General features: G+C 41.3%; 1 protein-coding gene across 2 annotated transcripts in view; it reads left to right on the plus strand.

Annotated features, from left to right (window-relative positions):
* Nucleotides 1–11,521: 11,521 nt before the first annotated feature.
* The window catches only part of DNAJC1 (DnaJ heat shock protein family (Hsp40) member C1), a 197,015-nt gene continuing 185,701 nt past the window's right edge, over nt 11,522–22,835 (plus strand). The window contains exon 1 of one of the 2 annotated variants that reach the window (XM_088844145.1): nt 11,522–12,075. In XM_088844145.1, coding sequence (XP_088700271.1) covers nt 11,869–12,075 — 207 coding nt within the window. In that variant the 5' untranslated portion in view covers nt 11,522–11,868. The remainder of the gene's footprint in view (nt 12,076–22,835) is intronic. The other variant, XM_055428263.2, reaches the window with a different exon arrangement.

Genomic DNA, 22,835 nt, shown 5'->3' on the forward strand with positions numbered 1-22,835 from the left:
TTCCTGACCCAGGGATCTAACCCAGTCTCCTGCATTATAGGTAGATTCATTTACCATCTGAGCCAAGAGAGATAGATCCAGATGCAAGAAGTGTATGGTTGGGTCTGCTATAAGTCATAGGCTCTTTTGCATTTCCATTAAGCAACTGTGCAAAGGTTTTTGCTAAAAATTTAGCTTAGTAATTCTCAATCCTCCCTGATGTCAAATAATTGTTCTTGGAAATGAACTGAAAATGAAAGGGTTTTTATATTTTTAATGACTGGATTTTTAAATCCACTGAAAATCTACATTTGGAAGATTTAAAACCAGTTCTCAAGCGTCTCGATAGGAGTACTTTTATTAGTGATACATAGCATTTTGGGCAAAAGAAAAAATATCATATTCGTATAATGTTGCGAATATTTCCAAACGCCCATTTCTCTACTTTCTCTGTAGTATGAACTTCTTTCTCAGTCACTGTTCAAATATTGTCTTTACCTTACATAAAGATTCTATGTGGTTGAAAGGTTTTTAGAAAATTGCAGGCAGCGGGCTACTGACAATAGTTTGCCACTACAAAAGGAGATGAGAAAATTTGGCCCAAGTCAAGGTGCCTTCAGGGCGCACCTGTGGGAGGCTGGTTGAAGCTGCAAGGTTAGTTTACACACAAGGACTTGACAAGATGCACCAAGTTACCTAACACAGGCTGTCACATATCAGAGTGAAAAGTCAAGCCTTCAAGAGCAGTTAGTGACTGGGCCACAACTTGAAGACCCACGAGAAAGAAGGAGTCCATCAATTTACAATAAAACAAATAAAAGCAAATTGACAACAGAAAATATATTGCTTTATCTCTACATTTCCCTTTATCACTAATATGAAAGGGGTGGTCATAGGATGTTCCTTTAGTGTGTGCCTCTAAATAAACCCTGAGTGCTGACCTTTAGCAATTTCTTTTTCTCCTTAAGTTTGTGGTCAGTATTTATTTCAATATGATTTGGTCTGGACAAAAATATTCTGTCGGTGAACATATTGTGGCATCTGGTTTAATTCTGCATCCCCTGGAGACATCCCTGGTGCCGGGAGGCTGACAGTGGAGATGGTGACCAGGCTCCAAGGGAGCACTGGAAGGAAAGAACAGTAGTAGATCTTCCCAGATCACTGTGGGGTCCATTCTACTTTGGGCCTGATTTGAAATAGTGGCATTGTTATCATCAATCGATTCAGGGAAATGTGGTCTCAGCAGGTACTTAGAAGCAGAAAAAGGAGATAGAAAATAAGCCAACTGGAATAAAATGTGGTGGTTTGCCTACACCACAGATACCTCGATTTAAAACCTCTGTTTCGCTTCTGTTACCAGGACTTTTATCAACGTACAAGTGAGAAATAATCAAATACACTGAAATTTCAGAATATAGGACTTGCATGTGTTAGACCAAAATTTTTATCTCTTACCAATAGTTTTCCGATACTTCTGTTTATTGTCTATAGGTTATTTGTGAGTCTGGTACTCTCTCAGCAAATTCAGGGATATTGAGGTCTCAAATGAGATAATTGATGAATTGATGTGCTTATCAGTTATTTATAATTTTAACATTATAAAATTAACAAATGGCAAAGCATTAATCAAGTCAATGAAACTGATTTTAGAAGGAGGTTTAGACCTGAGTTTATCAGTTAATCACATTGAGTTAACAAAAAAGTAGAGCCAAAATACACGCTTAGGAAACCATTTGTCAAAAAATACCATAAGCCAAAGCCATTGAAAGGCCAGCATGTTGCTGCTGCTGCTAAGTCGCTTCAGTTGTGTCCAGCTCTTTGTGATCCCATGGACTGTAGCCCACCAGGCTCCTTTCTCCAGGGAATTCTCCAGGCAAGAAAGCTGGAATGGGTTGCTGTGCCCTCCTTCAGGGGATCTTCCCCACCCAGGGATTGAATACGTGTCTCCTGCAGCTCCTGTATTGCATGCAGATTCTTTACTTCTGAGCCACCAGGGAAATGTGTGTGTGTGTGCTAAGTCATCAGGGAAACAAGACAAGGCTAAATTAGTATTTCAAAAGTTCAAATTATACTTTTCTTCCTCTTGTGCAAGGGCTTCCCAGGTGGTGCTAGTCCATGGTGCTGCAAAGAGACAGACATGACTGAAGCAACTTAGCATGAACACTTATGCAAACACATGAAAGAGAAAAGGGAGGTGGAAAAAATTTTAAGTGTCTAAAAATGATAGTAAATGAAAGGGCACTTGGTTAATGGTAATGTATAATTTTTTCTTTCATAAACATGATTCTTCCTTAACCTTAAATGTTTAGGTTAGTATGTATATCTCTAAATTTGCAGTTGTTGAAATTTTAACAATTAAAACTGTGTTCATGCAAGGTAACTCCTTTCGAGTGTCAAAAATAATCTTTGCCTGTAAGCATGTTCTTTGCCCCCTGGTGGTGAAATTCTTAGTATTTAATTTTTTTTTTAAGCTAAAAGACTCATTATGGAGTCTTGGCACTAAAAATCCTTCTGTGGTTTACAAAAAATAAGAGAAGATTATATATTGAAGTGGAGAAAGATGAAGCTAGGCCAAAGGTATGGTTTAAAAAAAAAGTTTTTTAATTACTCCTATCTTACCATTTGGAACTAAGCTTCCCTTAATCTGTCTCTTTTTGCTTCCATGTTGATTACTAATTCAGTATTATTTTAAAACACCACCTTTTAATAAATTTAATAGTAAGCATTTATGAGGCTTGGAATTTCTAAGTATAATCTAATGCCTTCACTGTGTGGCATGTTGACCGAGGTGATCAGCAACTTTGTACTGTTGCCATTGTGTTTCAGTTTGGCATCACAAACAATATTAGGGCTCAACGGCAGAATGCCAAAGCCGGGCTGTTCAGCCTAGAAGAATAGATGATGAAGAGGCCTGTTAAATTTTTCTTTTGCAGACTAATTGGTGCTTTTGTATATGAGGAAAATACAACGATTGCTGTGCTGGGGCTGAATTGAGGCATCAGTAAGAGAGAATATCCTTCTTGGTTGGTTAGAGGAAAAAGGAGAGAAACTCATTTTCAAATTTAAAAAGTGATTCATGTGAATTGATGGACACCTTTGAAAAATGAACGATAATCTTGGAATTGTGTCAGATGTTAGAAGAAAGAAGTTTTTACATAGAGTCTACTGAGGCACGTTCAAGTCTATGTAAAGGAGAAAACATCATTATCTGAAAAGACAGAGCTGTTTCAGGGAAAGACAATCACCAGTGAGTCTTTAATGACTTCATCAGTGAATGTGAATGTTTTCCCTTCCTTTTGTGCATTTGGGTCACATGCTTCTAATTAGGTATCTATTGTATGTCCTTAAGCCGAATTTAGCAGGAAAATCACAAATATGTTTTATGGAGTTGAAACAGAAAAAGGAAACTGGCTTTGAGAACTAGTCATTATTTTGTAACGGTGGTCTTGTTTCTCACCATCTGGGGCAAATAAGTGATTGCATACATTTCCGGTGAAGTGGGCCTTCGCAGCCTAAGTTTAATAACAAATGACTAAAGACAAAATTTAAACATTTAAGAATAGATAAGCTTTATTTATGGAGCCCTTAATACAAGGTAGGTGGAAGTGAAAGTGAAAGGCACTCAGTTGTGTCCCACTCTTTGTGACCCCATGGACTGTATAGGGGTCTGAATTATCCAGTCCATGGAATTATCCAGTCCAGAATACTGGAGTGGGTAGCCTTTCCCTTCAGGGAATCTTCCCAACCCAGGGATCAAACCCAGGTCTCCCGCATTGCAGGCAGATTTTTTACCAGCTGGGCCACAAGGCAGGCCAAGAGACTTTCCATAATCATAATGGTAATTTTTAAATAGCAATTTCTATATGCATGCATGCTCGGTTGTGTCCAGTTCTTTGGGACCCTATTGACTGTAGCCCACCAGGCTTCTCTGTCCTTGGGATTCTCCAGGCAAGAATACTGGAGTGGGTTGCCATGCCCTTCTCCAAGGGATCTTCCCGACCCTGGGATCGAACCTCCATCTCCTGCAGCTCCCGCGTTGCAGGCAGATTCTTTACTACTGAGTCACCAGGGAAACCCAGCAATTACTATATACCAGGCTCTAATTATCTCCCTTAACACTTACAACAATTTTGGTAGTATTTTATGGTTTTGGTAGTATTATTTCTTTTTTAGTTGATTTATTTATTTTTTATTATGCTGGGTCTTCATTGCTGTGGGGGCTTTTCGCTAGTTGCAGTGCACTGGCTTCTTATCGCAGTGACTTCTTTTGTTGCAGAACATGGGCCCTAGGGGCTCAGCAGTTGCAGCTCCCAGGTTCTGCTGGGATGCAGATTCAGTGGTTGTGACATGCAGGCTTAGTTGCTCCAAGGCATGTGGGATCTTCCTGGATCAAGGATTGAACCTGTGTCACTGAGCCACCAGGGAACCCTGGTTTTGGTAGTACTATTATCCTAATTTTTCAGAGGAGGAAACTGAAACACAGGGGTCACCCGGTTTGTAAGTAGTAGAGTCAGAATCCAAATTGAATCAATTTTGGCTCTGAAATCTGTATTCATTTGCACAATGAGATTATTTGAGTAAACAGTACATTATCCAGAAAAGTAAAATCCATAGTGTCAATATAATAGAAATATATTTATTATTTATAACATGAAGAACATCTGTATTTATTTATGAGGACCTTCAAAAGATTAAAATTCAGTACTGCAATAAAAAGGGATTATTTTCAAGGAGGTTCTTCCCCAAAATACTATTTTTCTAAACTTTGTCAACTCAGTGTAAGACTGTGAATGCTGTTTGGGTAAATAAATTACTGAGTGAAGATAATGTTCCATTAGAGAAGGATGATACCTTAAAACTTTAAGTCCATGTATTTGAGAAATAGCCAATAGGCAGGCAAAAGAGAAAATTTCAAGATTTAGTGAGAGCCAAGCATTTCAAAATCACAGGATTTAGAAATGGTGATTTTAAGTGAGATTTGGATTATTGCTGTTATAAGTATTATATTTAAGTTTGTTTGATGTAGTTAAATTGGATCTTACCCAAAAGTGAGGGATAGACCACCTCTTTGAGTCCCACTGGTCTATGAAATTACCAATGATGTTTGCCGTTGCCACCTGGTAAGGTGTGGTCATTTTGATGTTCAATTTCATGTATAATAAGATCAAATCTTCTTCTATCACCCTCTGTGTGGATAACCATCCAACACTCTAGATTCTCCCTGCTTCCCCATTCCCATGTGTGTGTTAGTCACTCAGTCATGTCTGACTCTGCCATCCCGTGGATTGTAGCCTGCCAGGCTCCTCTGTCCATGGGATTCTGCAGGCAAGTATACTGGAGTGGGTTGCCATTCATTACCAGTGGTATTCAATATATTATTCCAAAGCTTCTTGGCCACACACTGTCATGGTCACACCTTGAACCTTAAAAATACCAGAACCTACAAACTGATAACATTTTTTTAAAAAATTCTTCATATAAGGGTTGATATTAAGTGCAACTGACTTGCAAAAGTGTCATGTTGAAAACTATTAAGTGTCCTTATTCAAACTTTCTCTATTTACTCTTTGGTTATTTATGTAACCCCTTATGTTGAACATTTGGCTCACTAATTTTCTGCCTTCCTTCTTTAAGACATTTAAGGCTAAAAATGGTCTTTGAATTTATTGCCTTCAGTACATCCCACAAACTTTTCTATAGTTTCACTATGATATACTTAGGCATGATTTTTTGTTGTTGTTGTTGTTTATTTGCTTTGCATTTGTCCTACTTGGGGTTTGCTAAGTTTATTGTATCTTTCTTTTTCTTTTTTAAACAGCCTTATTGAGATATAATTGACAAACCACACAGTTCATCCATTTAAAGTATACAAGTCAAAGTTTTTTAGTATATTCTCAAGGATATGCAACCACCACCACAATCTAATTTTAGGATATTTACATAACCCCTAAAAAATTCCCATATTCATTAGTAGACAATCCCCAAGCTTCTCCACTTCTAGTCCTCAGTAACCAATAACCTACATTCTGCCTTCGTGGTGGTGGTTTAGTCCCTAAGTCATGTCTGACTCTTTGCCAATCCATGGACTGTAGCCTGCCAGGCTCCTCTGTCCATGGGATTTCCCAGGCAAGAATACTGGAGTGGGCTGCCATTTCCTTCTCCAAGGGATCTTCCCTGACCCAGGAATCGAACCCGGGTCTCCTGCATTGCAGGCAGATTCTTTACCGACTAAACTACAAGGGAAGCTTGAAAGTTTGCCTATTCTGAATATTTCATATAAATGGAATCTTACATGGTCTACTGTATTTGGTGTCTTTCACTTGGCATAATATTTTCAAGGCTCGTCCGTGGTACAGCATGTATCAGTATTTTCTGTTTAGTTGCCAAATAATATTCCATTGTATGGAGGTACCACATTTGTTTATTAATTCATCAGTTGAATGGACATTAAATTTGTTTGCAACTTTTTGGTATGAATAATGCTGCTATGATCATTTGTATACAAGTTTTATGCTTTTATTTTTTGTGTGTATATACGTAGGAGTGGAATTGCTGGGTCATATAATAACTGTATGTTTAGTTTTTGAGAAACTGCCAAACTGTTTTCCCAAAGGGCTGCATCATTTTGGATTCCCACCAGCATTATATGATAGTTCCAATTTGTATGTCTTCACTAACTTCTTTTTTGTCTCTCTTTTTAATTATTGCCATCATCATGGCTATAAAGTGGTATCTCTTTGTAGTTTTGATTTACATTTTCCTGATGGCTAATGATGTTGGGCATCTTCTGTGTACTTACTTGTATATCTTCTTTGGAGAAATCCATTGCCCATTTTAAAAAATATTGAGTAGAAAGAATTCTTTGCATTTTCTAGATGTAAGTCCCTTATCAGGTATATGATTTGCAAATATTTCTACCATTATCTTGGATGTCTTTTTAATTTCTTGATGGTGTTGTGACACAAAAGTTTTAAATTTCTGTGTAGTTTAAATTATGTTTTCCTCCATCACATGCTTTTGCTGTCATATCTAAGGGACCACTGGCTAACTGAAAGTCACTAAGACTTACTCTTATTTTTCAAAAAAAGAGTTTTATAATTTTAACTTTTATCTTTTGGTCTATGATCTATTTTGAGTTAATTTTTTTGATGTTTGGTTTCATGTCTTTCATTGGTTTCGCAAAATTCTTGTCCATTGTTTCTATAATTATTTCTTCTGTTTCACTCTCTCTCTCCTCTTTTTCTAGGACCCTAGTTACATGTGCTTTGATTCATTCACTATGTCCCACATGCCTTTTAAGCTCTGTTCTTTTCCTGTCCTTTTTTCTCTCTGTGCCTCAGTTTGGGTATTTTTTCTTGACCTGTCCTCAAATTCATTAATCCTCTATTCTGCTGTGTCCAGTCTTCTGTTAAACCCACCAAGCTTTTTTATTTCAGATAGTATACTTTGAGATTTTCCACTGATTCCTTTTTATGAATTCAGTTTATCTGTTAAAATTCTGAATCTTCTAACCCATTCTGTACACTTTTTCTTTTATTACCTATGTATTTTATAACAGAAATTTTAAAGTCCTTATCTGGACCCCAGTAGCTGGCTTACTGTAGGTCTTCTATTACCTACTTTTTTCTCTTCATATTGGTCAAAGTTCCCTATTTGTTTCAGATCTCATAGTTTTTTGGTCATATACCAGACTTTTATATTTAAAAAATAGGCAGTAAAGATGATGATATTTTCCCCTACAGATGAAAATAGACAAATGGGGTGAGGATCAGGGATTGAACTGGGTTGGGTTCGGGTTAGAGTTTTGGTAAGATTCACTCAGCTTCTGGTTTCTCTGTTTCTTAGGTGTGATTCCTCTGGGATTTTGATAAGAGAGCCTGCAAGGTTTCTATCTCCTCAGCCCAGCAGTTTTAGTTCTGCTTTTCAGAGGTTTTAAACTTAGATCTTTATCCTCCTACTCATACAACTTCAGAAATATTGCAGATGTCTTGAGGGGGAAGACTACTTGTGTATATGAAGCAGGCTCCCCTTTTTAGGCAGAGTTCATTTTGTATGCACTGGTAGAATGTGGGGAAATTTCACGCCTCCTACCCTTCAGTCCTTTGGGCTTCTGCACTACACCAGGACTCAGCAAATGTTCTGTGGGAAGGCTGGCTGGAAGTTTGAGGCTCCTCTCTACATCTCTAATCCATTACACAACTCACATGACCGTTAAACATTTCACTGCCTTCTCTCTTCCTGTGTACACTGCCTCCACCCAGACTAAGCTTCATCAGTCAATGCCCAGGATCATTAAATGTCACCAGATAAGAAAGCAGCTATCCATTGGGAGCTCGCTTAGTTCTGGCATCAGCAAATGATTCATTCAATGGCATTGTCCTTTAGGGCAGAGGTTCCCAAGCCATGGGAACAAGGCCACACAACAGGAGGTAGGTGGGTGAAACTGAAACCATTGCCATCACCTCCACCCCCACCCCCAGCCCCCCGCAGCCCCTGTCAGTGGAAAAATTGTCTTCCACAAAACTGGTCCCTGGTGCCAAAAAGTTTGGGAATTGCTGCTCTAGAGGACAAGACAGAACATGTGAATATGCCAAACTACAAGTCTAAATGGAACTAAGTAGGAAGAAGCTTCCGGAGCAAAATGTCATGGCAGTGAGAAACAGTAACAGTGATGAACTGAACAGACTCCAGTTCTACTTCAGCTTGGCCTTGGAAAGAGAACCATTCCCTTTAGATGGAGGAAGTCCTTGGGGTTCTTGGACAACATAAGAATAGAACTCAGGAGGGAAATATCAGATTGCTAAAATATCAATGGCAATATGGCACCAGTTTCAAATGTTATATTGGACTTAATGGGCAAATTAGGAGAAAAGATGAATGTTGGGATATTATGTAAAAGTAGTGCTAAGATTATTGCTCTCATTTTATTTTTTCGTTTTATTCATTGAATAAACAATAAGATAACTTAGAGACTTAGTAAAGTTGCCTTTCACTTTAAGAACATGGATCTATCACAAGTCAAACTAAAAAACTGCAGGGGGCAAAATGAAGGTGGGGAGGTATTCACCGGATTCAATTCAACTAATTGAATGCTGGCATGTGTTATGTATTGTGCTCAGTACTGGGGATAAACAGAAAAGGTGATATCCCTTGCTATGGACTGAGTGTTTGTGTCCTACCCAAATTCCTATGTTGACGTCCTAATTCTCTATGTGATGGTATTTGAGGTGCAATCTTTGGGAGGTGATTAGGTTTAGTTGAGGTCATGATGGTGGAGCCCAAGTTGTGGGGTTCAGTTCAGTCGCTCATTCATGTCCGACTCTTTGTGACCCCATAGACTGGAGCACGCCAGGCCTCCCTGACCATCACCAACTCCCGAAGCTTGCTCAAACTCATGTCCATTGAGTCAGTGATGCCATTCAACCATCTCATCCTCTGTCGTCCCCTTCTCCTCCTGCTTTCAGTCTTTCCCAGAATCAGGGTCTTTTCCGATGAATTGGTTCTTTGCATCAGGTGGCCAAAGTATTGGAGTTTCAGCTTCAGCATTAGTTCTTCCAATGAATATTCAGGACTGATTTCCTTTAGGATGGACTGGTTGGATCTCCTTGCTGTCCAAGGGATTCTCAAGAGTCTTCTCCAACACCAGAGTTCAAAAGCATCAATTCTTCAGCGCTCAGCTTTCTTTAGAGTCCAACTCTCACACGTAACTACTGGAAAAACCATAGCTTTGACTAGACAGACCTTTGATGGCAAAGTAATGTTTCTGCTTTTTAATATGCTGTCTAGGTTGGTCACAGCTTTTCTTTCAAGGAGCAAGCATCTTTTAATTTCACGGCTGCAGTCACCATCTGCAGTGATTTTGGAGCCCAAGAAAAGAAATCTCTCACTGTTTCCATTGTTTCCCCATCTATTTGCCATGAAATGATGGGACTGCATGCCATGATCTTCATTTTTTGAATGTTGAGGTTTAAGCCAACTTTTTCACTCTCTTCTTTCACTTTCATCAAGAGGCTCTTTGGTTCTTCGCTTTCTGCTTAAGAGGAAACACTAGATCTCCGTCCCCCTCCCCCACACTGCCACCATGTGAAGGTACAACAAGAAAGAAGTCCTCTGAAACCTGGAAGAGGGTTCTCAGCAGAACTTGACCATGCTGACACCCAGTTTGTGGTACACTGTTACAGCAGCCCTTGAAGACTAAGATACCCTGTTTCTGTATCTTTAAAAGTTAAGCCTCACAATGAATTTAAAATAGGATTAATTCAAGCATTAAGCATTCATAACTATTTAAAAATATTTTTTAAATTCTACAGTAATGAAAGGATTTAAGTAAGATTTACCTCCTGGATACTGTTCTTCTAACCTTTGTCAAACGCAACACTTTTTACTATGAAAGTTTTATTATTATCCTATTGAACTTAATTCAACTGGTGGGATCCAAAATGGGAAAAAGGAGATCAAACTCTCAAAACCGCTGAAGCATCCTGAGTTGTACAAATATTTATTTGATCCCTTCTACTTCCTCAGCAAGAGTAGGGAGTCAAGGAGGAGAAATGTGAGAAAGCTAAGAAGAAAATAAGCTTCACACAAAAGAAAGCAATAGTGGAGAGGGGAAAAAAAAGAATAGGAAGTGAGACACTGGTGGGAAAGAGAGGTTTTTAGCTTCAGTTCAGTTCAGTTCAGTTCAGTCGCTCAGTCGTGTCCGACTCTTAGCCAACCCATGAACCACAGCAAGCCAGGCCTCCCTGTCCATCACCAACTCCCGGAGTTCACTCAAACTCATGTCCATCGAGTCGGTGATGCCATCCAGCCACCTCATTCTCTGTCGTCCCCGTCTCCTCCTACCCCCAAATCGCTCCCAGCATCAGAGTCTTTTCCAGTGAGTCAACTCGTCGCATGAGGTGGCCAAAGTATTGGAGTTTCAGCTTCAGTATAAGCTTAAATGTCTTTAAAAATAGACGTCAATTGGGAAAGGAGCACCAATTGTAAATGGGCTAACGTCGATAAGCTTCACTTACCCCTAAGATTCTGAATGTCTGTGATGCTTATTACTTTCTACCTGGTTGTCTATTTTATAGTATTATGCCTGTAAATATTATTTCATTATTAGAAGTATACTTTTTGTCTTGGTTAAAATTTTATTTCTTCATCACCTCTCTTAAAAGGAAACTTTATATTGTTCACTAGATTTGCCCCTTTCAAGCCCTGGGTTCAATTCCTCCTGTATTTTGGGGGATGGAATAATGAAATGTATGAAACAGAGGCTGTGATCAATAACTCAGTTTTCAAATATGCTTTTAGTTTTCAATATCTGGGAGAGGATAAGAAGGTAGCTGTTTCACCGATACTTGGGACGTTCCAGATAGATGCACGATGTCTGTAACTGTCCACGTCTCCTAATCTGTGCCAGTATCCGTAAGGCTCCGCGGAGCACGCCAGCGACTGAGAAGCAGTTTGCGGAGGCCCAGGTCTGGGGCGCCGGCAACCCTACTTCCGGCCCCGCCTCCTCTCCCGCGGTTGCTAGGAGACGTGATGTCACCGGAAGCGAGGCCTGGGATAGGCTGCGGCGAGGGGAAGCCTCTCCCCCCATCGCCGCGCTACCTAAGCGCCTGGCGCTGGCTCGCCAGCTGTTTGTAGGCCTGGGTAAAGAGTGAGGGTCCGCGGAGGCTAGGGCCGCCCGCGGCTCAGTCCGCGCTCTCACTGGACGAAGCGTCCGCCGCCTGCCGCCGCCCTTGCCTTCTGTCCAGGACCGGCCGCTGGGCGGGAGACTCCGGGGCGGCTGCTCGTGCTAGAGACTGACAAGCAGTGTTCCCACAGTCCGCGCTGCCCGCCACGTCTCCGCGTCTCGGCCGACGGCTCTGCGCGGCGGCTGACCTCTCCGAGCCCGGCGCGATGACAGCGCCCTGCTCCTGGCTGGCCCGGCTTCCTCCGCGCCGCCGGCCGGGACTCGTGCCGTTCCCGCCGCCGCTGCCGCTGCTGCTGCTGCTGCTGCTGGCGGCCGCGGGGCCGGCGCACGGCTGGGAGAGCGGAGACCTGGAGTTGTTTGACTTGGTGGAGGAGGTGCAGCTCAACTTCTACCAGTTCCTCGGGGTGCAGCAGGTAAGCGGGGCCGCCCGCTCGCTCTAAGGCTGCATCTCCCCGGCAGAAACGTGCGGGTCGGGGCCGAAAGGAGGGGGTGGGGCGGACTCTGACCCGGTTTTCTCCGAGGGAGCCGGGCTCGCGGGGCAAGACTTGGTCGTCCTGGGCTCGGCTGCTGTCCTCTGTCCGATTGATCACGGTCTTCTCCTAACCTGCCTCAGAGGGAATGACCCGCCTTCCCCAGTCGCTCACCGCTCGGCTCCCCTTCTCGAGTTCCGGTCTCCGTGACAGGCTGGAAGCTGCCACCAGCCTGGGGTGGGGATCTCTTCTCCTTCCTCTGCAGTTCTGGGGGAGATCCTTGCACCCTGCTGTGCTGCAGGAAGGAGTGGTGGGAGTAGATCTTTTACTCTTAAACCCTTTCTCTTCCTGCCCCTCTGATTGTGGGAAAGGTAGTCGTGCCCCTCTAAATTTTTACCTTCCCAGTTACCCTTATCCTTTTGAGAGCCTCCTTTCCTGTCTTTCCGGAAAGGTAGGAATGCCTTTTAGTTGGCGTCTGGGTTGCTGAAGTTTTTCTCGCACTGTACTTTGTAATGTGTGTAGCCTTTTGGGTTAGGCATTCGTAGCCACGTTTAGAAATCTGCAGGAACTTGAAGCCTCTACCATGTTGTTCGGGAAGTCAGAGAAGGAGCCATCAAGTGCTGGGGCAGTGGAGGCACTTGGGGTGCTCCAGGAAGAGGAGCTCAGCCAGTAGCACAGGATCGTTTTCTTTTTCTTTCGTTTTCTTTCCTTCTTCATCTCTAGACTTTAACTTGTCCTTTTTTATTTTTCCTGATTGCTTTCACTCTGGGAGTGCTGAATGACCCCTTCTGAGAAGATGCCATTTCACTGGTTAAACGATTATGCGGGTGAAAGAATTTGAGACCTTCTGATTGAGCCCTTCATAAAAATGGTTTGAATAGTTGTTGCTGCTGCTGCTGCTAAGTCACTTCAGTCGTGTCCGACTCTGTGTGACCCCATAGACGGAAGCCCACCAGGCTCCCCCGTCCCTGGGATTCTCCAGGCAAGAACACTGGAGTGGGTTGCCATTTCCTTAGGGGGCAACAAAAAGGTATTAATGTTTACCCACAACTATTATTCAGGGCACACCTGCCGTGACCAGAGGTGAAATGTACATTTCGCCCCAACAGGTTATCATAAATGTGTGTGAACTGTTTAGCTTAACACCAAATGGAAATTTACTTTTCAATTAAATATAAGTGAATATAAAAATGCTGTTGCCGCAGCACCATGACTTTAACAAATTTCAATTTTGTAAGCGTTATGAAGTAGTTTAAACATTGCACACTTAAAATTCTTACATGCAAACAATTTCGTATTGTCTGTATTCATTATTTTCATCTGGTGCCACTTACTGCTAGTTAGAGACAAGGTATACCTCATTTCAAAGTAAATAGTGATGCAATATGTGTAAGAATCATTGCTGCTGCTGCTGCTGCTGCTAAGTCACTTCAGTCGTGTCCGACTCTGTGCGACCCCATAGACGGAAGCCCACCAGGCTCCCCCGTCCCTGGGATTCTCCAGGCAAGAACACTGGAGTGGGTTGCCATTTCCTTCTCCAATGTGTGAAAGTGGAAAGTGAAAAGTGAAAGTGAAGTCGCTCAGTCCAGTCATGTCCGACCCTTAGCGACCCCATGGACTGCAGCCTACCAGGCTCCTCCATCCATGGGATTTTCTAGGCAATAGTACTGGAGTGGCTTGCCATTGCCTTCTCCGGTAAGAATCATTAGTGAAATATAACTCTGAAGACTCTTAATGCCTTTAATACTGAGAATATTTTTTATTAGAATTTACCAAAATTGATTAAATTCTGTAGCTAGAGTCTTACTCATAACCTATCCAAAGATTTTGAAAGGTATTTTCCAGTTACTCAAGGAAACCTTTTAAAAGCCCCTTTAAGAGGATACAGAAACTTAGTAGCAGTGGCTTGAATTTTAGACTATGTGATCTAGCTTGCATGTGAAGTCTCATAGAATTTTCATTAATAAATTCATTGTTAAATTTGCAGAGTTAATTAGGTAATGTGGACAACCAGAGCACTTAACTATATGGGCAAAGAAGGGAAAATAAGCATAGATAATTGAAAAGAGTCCTATGGAGGTAGAAGTTGAGTAGAAGGATCCAGAAAATTGTTTTCATCTGTGTTTCTCTACCCAGTTGTTTTGAAATTGAAAAGAATGCAGAAGAAACTTTATTTTACCTAAGCAAAGAACCTGATTGGAACAGGTTCTTTACACTGACTCCTAATTTTCTTGGAAGACTTTCAGGAGACCAAAAATTTGGTAGAGACAAATGCAGCCTGTCTTAGGTCCATAATGCGTAATTTTCAGGCCAGAGACAGCCAGTCTGTTTTGACTAGCCAGACATGAAGAACCAGAGCTAAGTAGGTAGGGTACTCAAAAGTGGTGACCGGGCTCTACACATTTAATCAGTTTGGTTGTCATTCATTCAACAGAGATTTAGTTCATGTCTACTAAATTTTAAGCACTGGCAATTGGCCAGTATATAAAATAAAACCCCTGAACTCAAAACTCACATTTTGAGAGGGGGAAACAGATAATAAACAACCAAACAAGTAAATATAAATGTCAGATGCTCAGAAAAGGCCTCAGAAGGAAGTAAGGGAGGGAACTATGTGGATAAATGCACTCAAGGAAGGCAACCAGTTAAATGCAGAGCTCTTGGAGCTTGCTTAGTATTTGAGGAATGACATGCCAGCCGGTGTGGCTGGAGCAGGGTGTATGGTGAGGACAGTAGTAGATGAGATTAGAGTCATGGCTAGTCAGGGAACAATCTTCTAGGGCTTCGAACGTCATTATAAGGACTTTGGCTATTATAAGTAACTTGGGATGGAGTAGGGGTTTGAACGGAAGAGGTACACGATTTGACTTAAATTTCAAGGTGATCACTTCATTGAGTTGGAGATTATATGTATGTTGTTAATTATTGGATAATTGTGTAAAATATAGACTGTACCTGTGTGGTGCAAAGTGGTCAGATTCTGGATCTAATTTGAACATAGAGTTGACAGGATTTTGCTGATTGTTTGCATGTAAGATGTGGGGGTGGTGATAAGTTGAAGATAATTGGAAAGCTTTTTCTAAACCTCAGAAAGTCAATAAATATTTTGTCTAATTGCACTTGTCACTTATGGAGATGGAGAAGCCAGGAACAGAAGTAGGTATGGTATGGGGAAAAATCAGTAATTGAGTTTTGGTCATGCTAAATTTGAGGCGTCTAATAAACTTTCAGGTTGAGGTGGTGTGTAGGCAGTTGGGTATCCAAGTCTGGAGTTATAAGAAGGATTTGGCCTGTAGTTAATAAATTAGGGAGTCCCTGGCACTTCATAGGTAATTTAAAGCCACAAAACCAGGTAAGTTCACCAGGGGTGTGTGTGCTAAGTTGCTTCAGTTTGTGTCTGACACTGTGTGACCCAATGAACTGTGTAGCCTGCCAGGTTCCTCTGTCCATGGGATTCTCTAGGCAAAAATACTGGAGCAGGTTGCCATTTCATTCTCCAGGGGATCTTCCTGACCCAGGGATCGAACCCATGTCTCTTAGTCTCCTGCAATGGCAGGCAGGTTCTTTGCCACTAGTGTCACCAGGGGAGTGAACCTAAAAAAAGAGAAAAGAGAGGTCTGGGAGCTGGACCATGAGGGGAACCAGCAAAGGAAATGGAGAAGGACTAGCCAGTGAAGTCGGAGAAGGCAATGGCAAGCCACTCCAGTACTATTGCCTAGAAAATCCCATGGATGGAGGAGCCTGGTTGGCTGTGGTCCGTGGGGTCACTAAGGGTCGGACACGACTGAGCAACTTCACTTTCACTTTTCACTTTCACACATTGGAGAAGGAAATGGCAACCCACTCCAGTGTTCTTGCCTGGAGAATCCCAGGGATGGGGGAGCCTGGTGGGCTTCCGTCTATGGGGTCGCACAGAGTCGGACACGACTGAAGTGACTTAGCAGCAGCAGCAGCAGCCAGTGAAGTCAGAGGCAAACCAAGAAAAGATCATCTTTTTCTCTTTCAGGTGGAGAAAGTATTTTAAAGAGAAGAAAGCCATCAGCTGGGTTAAATGCTGATGGTAGTTCAAATAAGATGAGCTCTGGATGTTGAATTGAACAGCGTGGAGGTCATTAGCTACCTCTGCTAAAGCTGTTTCAGTGGTGTGATGAGATCAGATTAGTTGATTGGGGTAAGGAGAGAAGGAACAGGGCAGAATTGGTGACAGTTGATAGAAAAATCTTTTTGCGATCTCCGTACCCGGAACTAAATGCCAGGGATGATTAGAGGCTGAATGTGGTGTCCATTTTATCCTCTTTTCCACCAGGTCTGAAGTAACTTGCTCGATCACTCCCTAAGTCTGTAATTGGAATAATCAGTGCCTTTTAAGAACTCGAACCAAACCATTTACTCACTTATGACCTTGTGAAGTTAGTTGCCTCATTTTTAGAACAAATGGTATTTTCTTTCTTTATTTCATAGCAGACACTTAAATATTTACTGAAAGAAAAATATAAACATGGTAACTAAAACTAAACAGTAATTCACTGAATAAGTAATTGCTTGACAGTTTTTGTGTAATGGGTTATATTTATTAATATATAACCTTTTATTGCTCTCATTAAGCGAAGGAATTCCTTTCAATGTATTCCTAGGTTTCAAATTGGTTCTAAAAGATTTTAAAGGGATTCCAGAAGTTTTTAGTGGAGGGATGTTTACAGGTGACATGCCAGAGGCTCACTGTATTTTAGAATGATTTTAATTGTTCACAAGGCTTTCATATTTGGATATTGCATCTTTTTAGAGGATACAGGGTAGAAGATTAGAGAAATGTAGGGGGAGAAAGTGTTTATATCTTTCATTAGTAACTAAAATTCTAGATCCCCAAACAATATTTATATCTCCTCTAACAGCTCCTGCTCCTTGGACACCTGTATTACTTGTGGGGTCAATGGCAATTCTGCATTTTTTTTCATTATCTTTGGGACCATGACTTTCTTTACACTTTGTACAGGGTTCTAGCCAACAATAAGTACTCCATAGTCATTAAAAAAAAATCTTTGAAATTTTAACAGGTTATCTTAAATTTTGCAGTGTTTCAGTTCAGTTCAGTCACTCAGTCGTGTCCGACTCTTTGCGACCCCATGAATCACAGCACGCCAGGCCTCCCTGTTCATCACCAACTCCCAGAGTTCACTCAAACTCATGTCCATCGAGTCGGTGATGCCATCCAGCCATCTCATTCTCTGTTGTCCCCGTCTCCTCCCGCCCCCAATCCCTCCCAGCATCAGAGTCTTTTCCAGCGAGTCAACTCGTCGCAGTGTTTACTTTCTGATGAAATCAGAGTACTTGGTCCCAATCATTATAGATTTCTATTCATAGAATTAGAAAGTGTGTCTCTTATAAATTTTTAAGTAACTGCATCCTTACATTCAGATGAACACTGAAACCTGATTAAAAGAAGGAAACTATTAAGTGACATATGTTTACAGAATGTTGGACTTTAGGTTTTTAATCAGAATTAATCTTTTAAGCTCTTCCAGTCTGTATTTCAGATACACAGATGTGTAAATGCACAAAGTAGCAGCCTGTATTAGGGAGGGACAATTACATTGCACTTATCCTATATGTATCGCCAAGGGGAGCATCTTCCTTAAAGAAACACTGTTGATCTCTTGACCCATCTCTTACATCTTTCCATGGATGAGTGAGTTACCTTGTTGGAGGGTGATGGCCTTTCCTCTGATTGGGATGCGTTAGTCACTCAGTTGTGTCCGGCCCTTTGTGACCCCAGTGGACTGTACCCACCAGGCTCCTCTGTTCATGGAATTCTCCAGGCAAGAATACTGGAGTGGCTAGCCATTCTCTTCTCCAGGGGATCTTCCTGACCCAGAGATCGAACCCAGGTCTCCTGCATTGCAGGCAGATTCTTTACAGTCTGAACCACTAGGGCAGCCCTTTGATTAGGGAGAGCTAATTAATTACAAAGCTGGAAGTAGTGAGGCTCATTCTCTTCTCTGCCCTAGACCAGTAAGAAAGTTATTATCTGGGCCAGACTTTCTCTTGAGTGTACTGTCTCAATGCCTAGGATGGAGATGGAATGGCAAAAACTGCTAGCAAGCCTCTTTGGCTCTCATCAGTTCAGTTCAGTTCAGTCGCTTAGTCGTGTCCGACTCTTTGCAACCCCATGAACCACAGCACGCCAGGCCTCCCTGGCTCTCATACATAATCTCAATTCACCAATAGCTTTTCATCAATAAAGGTGCTGTTTGATCTCTATTTGCCTGACCTGTGTGTTCAGTGTTTTGGGTGGGGAAAAAGTGCAGAGTCATTAAAAGGGACTTCTCAAACTCCAGCACAGTGCTTTTTAGAAATGAAGAGGAAGATTTCTTTCATAAATGAGTGGTGAACCTGTACTATGTCAGTTCTCTCCAGTGATTCTTGTGTTAGGTTCCACTGAGCTTGTGGTGTTAGTTGAATATAGTTCAGTCTGTCTCTAGTGAGTCTGCTCCCTTAGAAATCTGTCATGGAATAATCACTCCCTGATTTTCACTGTAGAGTCCAAAATTATTAATTTGGAGAAAGAGATAATACAAAATCTGGAATGATAGATAAACTTCTAGTCGTTTATATTTCTGATGTAAAGCATATCATCTATAGAGTTAGAGCTGAATAAATATTTGTTTAGTTATATACGTATTTGCCTCAGATTGGATTACTGTAAAATTGGTTTTTCTTATGTACACACTGTTTAGTGGCGATTGCCTGGACATACTTTATGGGGAAAAAGCAAGTCTGTTGGGAAACTCTTGCCACATAGTCTAGAGCTGATTGAACAGAAATCCTCTTTTAGTTGTTTATTTTTTCTTTTTATGCTATTCTTTTCTTTTTTAAAGAAAGATTTATTATTGTTGTTGTTTTTTTTTTTTTTTTTGACTGCACTGGGTCTTTGCTGCTGCTCATGGGCTTTCTCTAGTTGCCGCAAGCAGGGACTACTCTTCGCTGTGGTGCACAGGCTTCTCATTGCGGAGCATGGGCTCTAGGCACATGGACTTCAGTAATTGTGGCTCATGGATTCTAGAGCATGGGCTCAGTAGTTGTGTTGCATGGGCTTAATTGCTCTGAGGCATGTGGGATCTTTTCTTTCTAGTCCCTAAAAAGAGCAATGCCAAAGAATGTTTAAACTACTGCGCAATTGCACTCATTTCACATGCTAGCAAAGTAATGCTCAAAATCCTTCAAGCCAGGCTTCAACAGTATGTGAACCAAGAAATTCCAGATGTACAAGCTGGATTTAGAAAAGGCAGAGGAACCAGAGATCAAGTTGCCAGCATCTCTTGGATCACAGAAAAAGCTAGAGAATTCCAGAAAAACATCTGCTTCATTGACTAAAGCCTAAAGCCTTTGGCTATGTGAATCACAACAAACTGGAAAATTCTTAAAGAGATGAGCATACCAGACCACCTCACCTGCCTTCTGAGAAACCTGTATGCAGGTTGAGAAGCAACAGTTAGAACCAGATATGGAACAATGGACTTTCCAGATTGGGAAAGGAGCATGTCAAGGCTGTGTATTGTTACCCTGCTTATTTAACTTATATGCAGAGTACATCATGCAAAATGCTGGACTGGATGATGCACAAGCTGGAATCAAGATTGCCGGGAGAAATATCAATAACCTCAGATATGCAGATGACACCACCCTTATGGCAGAAAGTGAAAAGGAACTAAAGAGCCTCTTGATGAAGATGAAAGAGAAGAGTGAAGAAGCTGGCTTAAAACTCAACATTGAAAAAACGAAGATCATGGCATCTGGTCCCATCACTTCAGGGCAAATAAATGGGGAAACAGTGCAAACAGTGACAGACTTTATTTTGTTGGACTCCAAAATCACTATAGACGGTGACTGCAGCCATGAAATTAAAAGATGAGTGCTCCTTGGAAGAAAAACAGTGACAAACCTAGACAATGTATTAAACAGCAGAGACATTACTTTGTCGACAAAGGTTTGTGTAGTCAAAGCTATGGTTTTTCCAGTAGTCACGTATGGATGTGAGAGTTGGACTGTAAAGAAATCTGAGTGCTGAAGAATTGATGCTTTTGAACTGTGGCATTGGAGAAGACTCTTGAGAGTCCCTTGGACAACAAGGAGATTGAACCAGTCAATATTAAAGGAAATCAGCCCTCAGTATTCACTGGATGCTAAAGCTGAAAAGTGAAAGTTGCTTAGTCGTGTTGGACTCTTTGGGACCCCATGGACTATACAGTCCATGGAATTCTCCAGCTGAAGATCCAGTATTTTGGCCACCTGATGTGAAGCGCTGACTCATTGGAAAAGACCGTGATGCTGGGAAAGATTGAAGACAGGAAGAGAAGGGGCAACAGAGGATGGGATGGTTGGATGGCATCACCGACTCAATGGACTTGAGTTTGAGCAAACTCTGGGAGATGGTGAAAGACAGGGAAGCTTGGCGTGGTGTAGTTCAGGGGGTTGCAAAGAGTCAGACATGACTCAGGGACTGAACAACCACCACGTCGGATCTTCCCAAACCAGGGATTGAACCGCGTCCCCTATGCTGGCAGGAGGATTATTAAGCACAAGACCACCAAGGAAGTTCTTTCCCCTCACCTTTACATTAATTTTGAGAACAATCCTAGAATAGTTTGTCTTTTATGTAGCCACATGACTCAGCATGTGGGATCTTAGTTCCCTGAGCAGGAGTGGAACCCAGGCCTCCTGCCCTAGAAGCTCAAAATCTTAACCACTGGACTACCAGGGAAGTCCCAGTTTGTCTTTTATTATTCATAGACATACCCTAAGCTGAACGGGGAAATTGGAATTGTCCTTTATTGCAATTATTCATAGAGATAGATTCTGAAATCTTTTCATAAAAGTTACCACCTTACCCAGTGATTGGTGTGATGTGAATTGCAATGTTGTATGTTTTATCATTGTTGGGAATGATACACAGTACGGGATAGAGGTGAGGGTAGATAGATACTTGACTTGATTGCTGAGAGAACTTCTGTGGCAGTTGTAAGTAACACCAGGTGATAAAATGCCTAGTGTCTGTATTAAACCTGGTTTCAGCTCTGTTTTCTATCAATGAACTACTTACTCTACAGACTGCTACTGTATGGACTTGGGACTCGTTATCTAAGTCAGGCCTTACTGGGTCTATTTGAACAATGATGACATTAATTAATTTCACTCAGAATTAACAACAACTCCAAAGCTTTTCTTCCATAGAGATGTGCAGAGATAGAAGTGAAGGAGTTGAAGTGGAAAGAGACTTCTCATTGGGTGAGCAAGACCCCATACCCTTTTATAATGAATCAATAGTCCTTTCTTTATTTTCATCAAAACACCTCCTTGTGAAAGGTGGGTCCTACACTGATGGATGTAAAATATGATTATGTTTTAGGTAACATCATAGTATGCCATTTTAAGAGCTAAATTTTTTAAACTTATATTTACTGAAATTTTTGTGTAATCGTGTCTCTAGTATTTAATTAGAACTTTAATCTAAAATTTGTGTCTCATTCTCCTTAATACTACATTAAATAAGGTTGGGACTCATTCACTTAACATTTCTGATTACCAACATCCAGCAACTGGAATCTTGTATGTAATCAGACATGTTGCAAAAGCAAGGGCATGCCGCAGTCAACATTTCGGTTTAGAGAGAATATATGCATAAAACAGTATGCTTCATTATCAGGCAGACTCCTGTTTTAGTGCCAGTGAGGCAGTGGGCATAAAGTTATGTGCAGCTACACAGTCAGCTAATAGAATTTCAGTTAAATATTAAAAGTAAGACTCTAAGATCAAGAATTAAATAAAGGACACATCATGGTATAAGCAGCAGTATTAAAATGGAAACGAAGCAGTACTAAATAATACTGCTGAGGGCAAACACTAGAATTCTAAAAGGGTGTAATTTTTTTATTTTAGTTAAACAAATTCTGGAATACATGCAACTCCTGGTAGAAAGCACAAGAATTTTCTACATGAGACCCCACTGTGACGTGTAGTGAACAGTTGTCAAAATGAGTTAAGACCAGAAAAATTTTTGTTGTTTATTGGGACCATCTGTGGTGCTGGAGAAGACTCTTGAGAGTCCCTTGGACTACAAGGAGATTCAACCAGTCTATTCTAAAGGAGATCAATCCTGGGTGTTCATTGGAAGGATTGATGCTAAATCTGAACTCCAATACTTTGGCCACCTCATGCGACGAGTTGATTCACTGGGAAATACTCTGATGCTGGGAAGGATTGAGGGCGGGAGGAGGAGGGGACGACAGAGAATGAGATGGCTGGATGGCATCACCGACTCGATGGATATGAGTTTGAGTGAACTCCGGGAGTTGGTGGTGGACAGGGAGGCCTGGCGTGCTGTGATTCATGGGGTCGCAAAGAGTCGGACACAACTGAGCAACTGAACTGAAACAGACCATAGAAAAATCCTAGGGTTCATATACATGTCTGCTAAGGAGGGTAGATACTTCATATTTCTAGCCAATACTTAAGGACTTCATACCATTAAAATGGATCAGGTTAAGGACGCTATCCCATGACCAACTACAAAGAAGCCTCTGACTTTTTGGGAATGAAAAAAGAAAATTAAAACTTATTAGCAATTATTTTTAGCTCCCAACTTTTAGTTAACAGATACAAGATTAGTGTTTAGGTTCTTCTCTGACGTGAAGTAGTGTTTTGTGTTA

Source organism: Moschus berezovskii, chromosome 15 (genome assembly GCF_049115385.1).
Source record: "Moschus berezovskii isolate FMDL1 chromosome 15, NW_MosBer_1.0, whole genome shotgun sequence".
NCBI classification, from domain to species: Eukaryota; Metazoa; Chordata; class Mammalia; order Artiodactyla; family Moschidae; genus Moschus; species Moschus berezovskii.